This window comes from Morone saxatilis, unplaced genomic scaffold (assembly GCF_004916995.1).
Source record: "Morone saxatilis isolate NCDOM2014 unplaced genomic scaffold, NCSU_SB_2.0 Contig4, whole genome shotgun sequence".
Taxonomy (NCBI): domain Eukaryota; kingdom Metazoa; phylum Chordata; class Actinopteri; family Moronidae; genus Morone; species Morone saxatilis.
The window spans coordinates 920,448-929,682 of NW_023339984.1; the positions used below are offsets into that span (position 1 = coordinate 920,448).

Sequence of the window (9,235 nt, forward strand, 5' to 3'; positions counted from 1 at the left end):
AGTTTCAGAAAATATGACAAAAACTTATTTTTACAAAAGTTACCTACTGCATCTTTAATTGTATTTAATCTATTTGTAGTTGGAGATGAATACAACATCTCAGTCTCAGTTTAGTGACACTAAATATAAATTTCTGTATTAGAAATATGGCCTTAACTTTTTTATGCACCAATTCTATTAAACTTTTTTTCTGGTTGAAGAACCCAAGACTTCACTGTGTCTCCTCCCACTTCTGAAACCAAACCTGTATTTATTGATCGTTTTTTAAAAATATGATTAAATTTAGGTGCACAGAGTACTGACATTATATTATTACCACAGTATTATCTGTGTATAATATAGATAATATAGATAAAACCCATGTCAGTAAAATGTTAATTAGTAATTTTACATTAATATTTCAGTTGGTGCTCCACAGCAAAGCCTTTAGGTCATGTCAAACTACTGGACCACAGACGACCAAAGCATTGTGGGTAATGAGTGGTCTCGATCACGGGACAGTACTATGTGGTCACAACTCCTTAAACAACCTTACAGCCTCTGAGCCATGTTGTCAACCCACTGTACATCACTTGGACCAGCAGACTAAATGAGCATGGTGGCCTCATTAAAACCCCCAGGCCTAGTGTGGTCTCAGAGACTTCTGTCTACAACTTTTGCATACTGCACGTCTTCAATAAAATGGCATGTTGTTGTATATGCTTGTGTTAGAAAAAGGCAGCAACCATAATCTGACTCAGACTTGCATAAAGACACAAGACTCCTCCAGTATTGTTATAGGTCCCACCTTGGCCTCCATGGCTTTTCTATGACTTCCATGAATAAACCAAAGCACTTCTTTGACCTATATTTTGTCCTACCTGGTTTGTTGAAAATTGCTTAGACCAACTGAAGCTAAAAACTGTCCTCTAATGCAACGAAAATGGAAAACAAGCTTATAATTACTGGGGCATATGTTTTAATTTAAATTCAATTGCGTCAAACTCAAGAAACAGTTGTTTAGAATCATTACCATTACTTTATGCTTAGATATGCTATGGCTAGGCTAATCTATGTTGAAAAGATAATCAAATGTGCAAGATAGTTAAAAAAAATAAATAACATATACATAGTAACATCTTATGTTAGCTAGCTAAAGTTGGCAAACGCTTGCTAACTAAATAGCTAATCTACATCAATTGTTAGCTAGCAAGTTATATCTGATTGCTAATGTTAGTAAAACGCTTTCTAACTAAATAGCTAATATACTTCAATTGATTTTTAGCCAATGTCTTGCTAACATTAGCTAACTTAAGATGCAACTATATGTTGCTTTTATCTTTTAAGCATCAAAATGTAGTTGTCTTTTCACATAGAATAGCCTAGCACATAGCATATCTGAGTACAGGAAGGGGAAAATTGGCCGAAGCTTGCTCAGCTGTTATTGGAGCACATAGAAAAAAGGGGCTGGACTTAGGTCTTTTTGTCTTTGCTATCGGTCCAATGAGATCTGTACTTCCTAATTAACCCCTCCTGTGGTCTCAGTCCATTAGAGATAATTAGAGAAACGGAAGAGGAGAAAGTAGCTGTGTGCCATTTATAGAGGTTAACAGTAAAGAACAGCACAGACTGAGCTGTAAAAATGTAGACATTTACTGCTAAGAATCTTAATAAGTGAGATTTTTTCCATTCAAGGTTGACTTTCAATTGAAAATTGCAAATTTTTTTGAGCGTGAGAATTTCAGTGGGTAACAGAAACATGACTCTTGGTTCCCATGGTGCTTACCCAGGATGAGAATGGTGATTCCATTGAAGACAGCTCCTACGTAGGTGAACAGCCACATGACCACAGCCAGCTGGTGAGAACAACAAACAAAGAAGGCCACAGGGCAACTCAGAGAGGTTTAGCATTTTTAACATCCAATACTTCATGTACACCTAGCTCAGAGTTCTCAATCATCACTTATGACCCACTAGAAGCGTGTGGTGAGGTCTATCTACAGAGACTCTGCTGCCCTCTGCTTGTATTTTCTCATTTTGCTGTGTTCAGGACATTTCTTGGCATGCAGGGTCCATGTTTGGGACTATATAAATAAAGCAACCAGATCAGATCAGTGTCTGTCTCTCTTCTCTGCTCCCTGTCTGTGTAATGGATGCATAAGGAGGTACGCTTCAGCTTCACACTAAATCCATACTTCCTCCAGGGTTATGTGGCTTTTAAAATGTAACCACTGTAAAACAATCAGAAAACAACATTTTATTTGCTTTTGTTCTCGCCAACGTCACTCCCACTACTCATTTATGCTCTATTGTATCTTTGGTCGCTCAAGGCGGGGAGGAGGGGCCCGCTCTGAGTTGCATTTACAAACAGCAATAGACAAACCCAGCAATCCTTTAAATAAAAGTGGCCTACACAAACTAATAAACAGGCCAGATAAACATTGATGGTTCACATGGTAAATTCTGATTAATCTCCATTTTATATAATAGAACACTATTTATAGTTTTAAATGATAGAATTTATATGTATGTGTGATCAATGAGCATGACAGTGGTGTTGAGGGCTTTCCAGGCTGATCCGAGCAGTGAAGGAGAAGTGAAGGCAGCTTATGGAGCTTTGTGCTGCTGATCTCATATACAGTTCACAGCATTATATGTGGACTGAGTATTACGGCTGCCCGGCTGATAGTAAGATTGACAGCAGCTCTGCCCTGATGGCTGGTTACTATAATCTGATAGGCTGGCAGCGGCTGTGCTAAAGTGCAAGCAAAGAAAAAGCTCCCTTTCTCCCTCTTTCAGCTGTCGTCTCATAATTTCTCATGTTGATCCGGGGCTGTCCAAGTAGAAAATAAGTAAGAACAATTTTCTTCCCCACACAATAAAAACGGTTGTGGCGTTCAGACCTTGGATAAAACGTGGTTTATATAGCCAGTTAAATCATTAATCTTACAGGACACACCTCACTACAACTGCAAGTGTTTATATTAGTGAAACAAAAGCAGCTGTGAACAAGTTCCAAAGATGCGACTACACGCCCTGCACACTCATGAACCACCCAGGCAGGTGTTTTCTTGTGTAGCCTGATCAGACCTCTTGTCAGGGCTGTGTAGGTGTGGACAGACTGACTGTTAGCTCCCTGTTTCTCCTGTTAGCTTTGTTGCACCTGTTAGGGAAGGACAACTCATGTATTGTGCATTGGCAGACTTTTAATCATTCAGAATAAGCCCAAACACCTGTATGGTTGTGAAGAATAGGTTTGAACTTTTTCTAGTCAGCTTAACAACCCATATTTTTGGTCTTTTAAAAAGCAGAACTTTTAAGAAGGCATGCAAGGCTTCCTTGCATTTCCACTGTACTTTAGAAAGTGGGATGTTTTGGATATACGTCATTAAAAAAAGGCCACAGCGGGACTGTCCTCGTTTTTGTGTGCTGTCTGGTAGGCAAGAGAAGTAAGCAGTTGTGGGACAGACAACAATAGAACAGATGGTGCTGGTATCGATTTTCTATCATATCATAAATAAGGGCAGAGCTGGGTCGGCACAAGCTGGTTGGAGGTCGAGAATAACGTCTACTACACACATTGTGATTTTTTGTGTCATATTATTGTTTCATCTTTGTGTTTTGTATCCCTCATTTCTTCTTAATTTAATTTAAATAACCGTTGACAACCAAAGAGAACATTATCCAATATTTCACAAGAGAATTAGAGACATGTTCAAAAAATGAATACTTTGTGTGCAGAACTTTTTTTATTCCAACCCCCATTAATCATCTCACGACCCCTCCGATTTATCTTTTAACTTGGGATGGTTACAGGGGCCAGTTTTTTGCAGGATAACTATGTTTTAATTTTGATACAAGTCAATTTTTCTGATAATACTTCTGTATATTTCCTTAAGAAGGGTTTTGAATGGACTTGTAATGGTGTTGTAATGAAATATTGATAGACTTGAGTATTGCAATATTTTGTTCTGTGATATTATATTGTTTTTAATTCTCAAAAACGATTGCTTTTTGTATTTAAACCCCAAAGCGCTAGATAGCAGTGTTGTAAATGTAAACTGAGGGCTATGATGTTGATGAACTTCTTTTACTCAAATTTGATGCATATAGTAGGGTGTTCTTTATACTATGACAGTTGTCCTAAAACATTTGATTTAAAAACAAAAACAAAATTGCAATACTGAATTAAGATTGAATCGTAACCCCTATATATCGTGATATGCATCATATCGGCGGATGCTACCAATACACAGCTATGGAGGTTTATTTTTTACATTAATGTATTGGTACTTTTACTTAAGTAGAAGATCGGATTACTTCTTCCATCAATGCCTTTTTGTGATTGGATGACATGTGCTTGATCTAATATTTAAGGGGACAAAGGGACATTTTGTACTACAAAGACTAACTTTGTAAGATCTAGGTTTAAAATGAACAAGATGTCAGTTCATATTAAATGCTTGTTTAAAGTATAGATAAGAGATTTGTTAGATTCGCTTCCTCTTCTCATTGTCATGAATCATCAACTTGTTTATTCTGTTGTCTCTATTATCCGTTAACTGTCCCTACTATCAACTATTTACTTGTATTGTTATTTACAACACCTTATTTCAGCTCTCACTGCTACAGTAATGTGGTTAAAGTTTCATTTAGATACAGGGAAGCTCTTAAGTGGAATTCAATATTAGAGATTGTCTATCATTCACATTCATCTTTGTTGACTTTAAAAAACACTGGAAACTTCCCAATTAGGATATAGATATTTTTTCATCCTTACTTTCTTTATTTTGTAGTAGGCTTTTCATCCCTGGTTTTTACTTAATTACTAATACTAAGTCTTAGCAAAGGTCAAGACAGACGTTCCTAGCAGGTCCCAGAGAAAAGCTCAGGAAAGCAGCTGCTCTTTGATAGAGGTGAGGCGGTTAACCAGTTTGTCTTCATCTTTGACATCTTATTTTGTAAAACTGTAAAATATTGTTTGAAAAAGATGAAGCATATAGGCCAAGATCACAGGGAAAGAGCTGTGTTTCATGACAGCTAGATAATCTGTGTGATCGAATTGTAGTTGCTGTATTACATTTTCTAAATAATTATCATTTAACAATATAATCATAATCACTGGGGTTTATTTTAATGATACACATCAGATTCTGGCTATAATTTGCTTGATTTCCCACTCGCGATGAGTTACCGCTGTACCAATCAGAGCTCTAAAAAGGCTGCACCCAGGAGAGGAGTCTTTATGGGACAGAGTGGTAATAGGTTCCCATTATAAAGCAGACTAAATGATTAGAACTCAATGATAGTGGACAGTGACTGAAGGGCTGGAGCTGCTTACCTTCAGGGAGTCCACGAGGTCCTCGACCAGGAAGAGGCGGCTCATCTGCTTCAGGGCTCGGTTGATGTAGGTCAGACTGGTGTCCACGTGCTTGCGGAAAGTCTCCGGAGGGATGCTGACATCCTTATCTATCAGTGTTCTGCACAGGGGGGAAAAGGAGGAGGGGAAGGTGAGTGCAAAATGAGGCTTAGTGTCCAGGGTCAAAAGTGCCGCAGGGAAACATGCACTGTGGTGAACGGCTGTAAAGAGGAAACTAACAGGAGGATTTCATTCTTTCCTTTTTCAGAATCTGCATGCATGTTGCACAAACTGACCAGAATAATCTGTGTGAGGTTTATGGGGCTGTTGATCAAGACCAATGGCACAATAATTACTTGGGTAAGTCTAGAGATTTCTTACTTTCAAAACTGAGTTTCCAGTCTGTACTCTTGGAAAGCCAGGCATGAGGTTTTGAAACTTAAGTGGCTGAAGAGTAGTTTCATAACTGAGAATTGAAACAACTTCATATTTTTTCCCATTTGGAATGGACCTACCATGAAATTATCACCTCAGCTGTTTCCCCTGTTGCCTTGCTTATTTGTGATCTCCTGCTGTTTAAATTTGTCGTTAATGCTGTTGCACTGTTAATACGATCTAAAAACTTTTTTACAGTAAGAAATACTGTTTTTATAAAATTGTCATCTACTTTCCCTTTTTTCTCAATTGCTGTTAAGTTGCAGTCACTTCCTGCACAGGTGATTCACATTAAAAGCTTTCAGCAGCTCTTAACTTTTAACTTGAAACAGTTGCAGGAAGTGCTGTGTTTTGATTGAAAAAATAGTTTAAAAAAAAAGTAGAAGGGAATCAGTTAGTGGATAAAAACAGCATTTGTTAAAAGGAGAAACTCAGAGCAGACTGTTATTGTGCTGATGGAATTTGTACTGTGGAAATGTAAACTGCAACCAAAATTTACAATGTGAACTATTACAGTAAAGGTAATTCCACCGCCCCATTTTTTTATTATTTTTGTTTGTATTGTTTGTTGGGAACAGCTTCTATTTGGGTTTCCATTTTCTGAATGCTAGGCTTTAATTTCTGAGTGCTGAAATTATTTGTTGGGTTCAGCTGAGGATTGAAAGGACCAGTGTGTAAGATTTTGTGGCATCTAATGGGGACTGAATGACCACTCGCCTTCCAAGTGTGTAGGAGAAACTACGGTAGCTGCGATACTCTTGAAAAAATATAAAGCCCCTGTCTAGAGCAGGTTTTTGGTTTGTCCTTTCTGGGCTGCTGCAGAAACATAGTGGTTTAACATGACAGACTCTGTAGAAGAGTAAATACTCCCTCTGTAGATAAAAACGGCTCATTCTAAGGTAACGAAACAGCTTCGGTTTAAGAAGAAAAGCAATTTTTGCACTTGGGAACTTAAGATGGGCATCTTCCATGAACTAAATTATTAATGTAAAACATAACAAACATATGAATTGATAATGAAATCTGTTAGTTGCAGCCTAACTTGAGAATGTCCATAGCAGTGAGTGAACCAGGAAAAAGAAGCGCACAGCTTTCAACTTCATATTACTGGGTGTGCAGAGGTAAGTATCCATTCCAGCTGCTCCAAAGTAGAATTGTGCTATTTTCACACTACTGCAAGAATTTTCTCCTTTTCTGGAGTATATGGCTTAGAGGCTTGATGAACTATGAGGAGGATTTAGTGTTGCGCCTTTGAAGAGGAGCTGGACTCTATGAAGCATGCTCCCGGGATCTGGCTCCACCATAAAAGTTGTTCTATAAATAAAAGCAGGGAAGGCAGAGGTTACATCAGGCAGCTCCAAGCCAGCCTGACCTCTAACATTAGCAGTCTTTAAAACTGCGTGTGGTTAAATGGTTTTAAACATGTGGCAGTGTGAAGCAGCAACATGGCTTGGTTTATAGTTATATCACAATCAATCATTTATCCTCCTTGTATTATTACACACAGACGGACAGGATAATACTTTTTTCCTTTAGGGTTACTTCAGGTTTTGTTCTAGAGTGCTGCAGACTTTGCAGCAGCACGTGCAAAACGTGAATCTGCATCCCTTAGCATTAAGCAACCTAGCTAGTTTCAATGTTAAATTTTTTAAACATTTTCTTTCCCTCCAGAATGTAAAGATCTTAAAATTACTGCATGTTTGAAATGGGGGCTCGTCCAGGATATTGTTAAAGGATTCCCTCTCCTCCCCCTCATAATATTTCCTTTTGTCACTCCTTAGTGTTGTCTTATCAAGTCTGACCAGCAAGGTGAAAAAAAAATTGGGGGGAGCCTCACCCATGCTCTGTTTCAGGGACTGTTTTCACACAGACCTAAGTCCTAAAAAAAAGTCCTAAGAGAAGCACAGACCACTTCGCCAAACAAGAACAAGTAAGAAAAGGTCAAAGTAGAGTTGTAATAAATTTTCCTCTTACTTGAAGGGGTGTCCATCGCTAGACTTCTGCACGGCCTGAATGACAGACTTGTAGATGCGAAAGGTGATGGTGACGCAGAGCAGGGCCAGCAGCAGGTAGGACACCACGCTGATGACGCTGAAGGCTGCCAGCGACAGCAGCAGCAGCATGGACACGCCGAATACCAAGCCCGACTTCTTGGGGTCTCGCCAGTGGATTAGATCCTTAACTACATAGAGGAGATGGAGGGAAGGGGGTTAGACTGGGATATTCATGATTTTACGCGGAGCACAAAATTAGCACCAGCCAAATGCTGGTAAAATATGCAAGTGGCTGGTAGATTTGCTTCATCCACAAGCCAGAAAAAAACAATGGTAATTTACTGAATTTGAAAATTTACTAGCCATTTGGCCAGTGGACAAAAGGATTCATTTTAAGTGATATTATTTATCGTCCCATCCCTATAAAATACGGGAAATTGGAAATAAAGTCAGTTCCCGATTATAAGCCTGGTCCAAATTAAGGTCTGGTTCTCTCTGCAACAACTATGGGAGAAACCAGATATTTTGAGCATTGAATACCAGAACAAATTGTTTGCAACTGGTTGCTTTAAGGAATGGCAACCATAATGGCAACCATTATCAGCCAGGCCCAGAAAAATACACCCCCTACTCTGCAACTCTAGCCCAATAAAATATAAATATGCACCATAAATCTTCTTTGGCATCTGCAGTTGAGACTGAGAAACACGCATTGCTGTAGTTTCATTGCCGTTTCATGTTTGTATGCATGTCTTGTGAGGAGTCGTGCATGCAGAAGTGATAGCCTCTATACAAGGCTGTTATGTAATGCTGGAACACGTTGGCACTAAAAACTGCCACTCCTTCCCCGTGCGTGGGGAAAAAGGGGGTATTTAAAAGAGCCTTGTGTGAGTGGTGGAGAAACCACGTGGACTGGTGCCTCAGGGACAGTTCGGGCCTCAGTGCTCCTGTGAGTTTAATGGGAACACACGTTATATAGAACCTTCACACACACGTCACAGAAAACTGAAAAGAGCTAAAGCAAACTATTTGCTTTTACATAGGACACCGGACTCCCATTACAGTCAGAAATGTATAAAGCATACATTTCACTTTTTAAATGTTATTCCTTAGCTTGTGCAGTACAAAATCAAAAAGACCTTTGTTGTTTTAGAAAGTTTAAATCTCCTTAGAGACCCACTCTATCTTTTTGTCTTTAGCCACATGGAATGCAGAATTTTAAATCCTTTAGATGTTACTGACTGTGAGCTGGGATTTTAAAAGCAGTGAGAAGTTGGACTTGTTAGAGATGTCTCATGTACAGTATGCAAACGTGAGTTAACAGAACATGAAAAACACAAAAAACACAACTCAATATGCTAAAAAAACTGAATAAAGCAGTTACGCCTTAAAAATCACTGTTTCTCCCACACTGTGACAGACAAAGGAGGGGCTGCGAGCCGAGCTGCTGCTAACGTTAGCTCAGCTT

At 38.8% G+C, this 9,235-nt stretch overlaps 1 protein-coding gene across 2 annotated transcripts in view; it reads right to left on the minus strand.

Moving 5' to 3' along the window:
• The window catches only part of rtn3 (reticulon 3), a 34,239-nt gene that overhangs the window by 6,970 nt on the left and 18,034 nt on the right, over positions 1-9,235 (minus strand). For both annotated transcript variants that reach the window (XM_035675342.1, XM_035675341.1), the window contains 3 exons: positions 7,748-7,955; positions 5,321-5,459; positions 1,766-1,835 (listed from right to left, as the gene is read on the minus strand). In XM_035675342.1, coding sequence (XP_035531235.1) covers positions 1,766-1,835; positions 5,321-5,459; positions 7,748-7,955 — 417 coding nt within the window. The remainder of the gene's footprint in view (positions 1-1,765; positions 1,836-5,320; positions 5,460-7,747; positions 7,956-9,235) is intronic.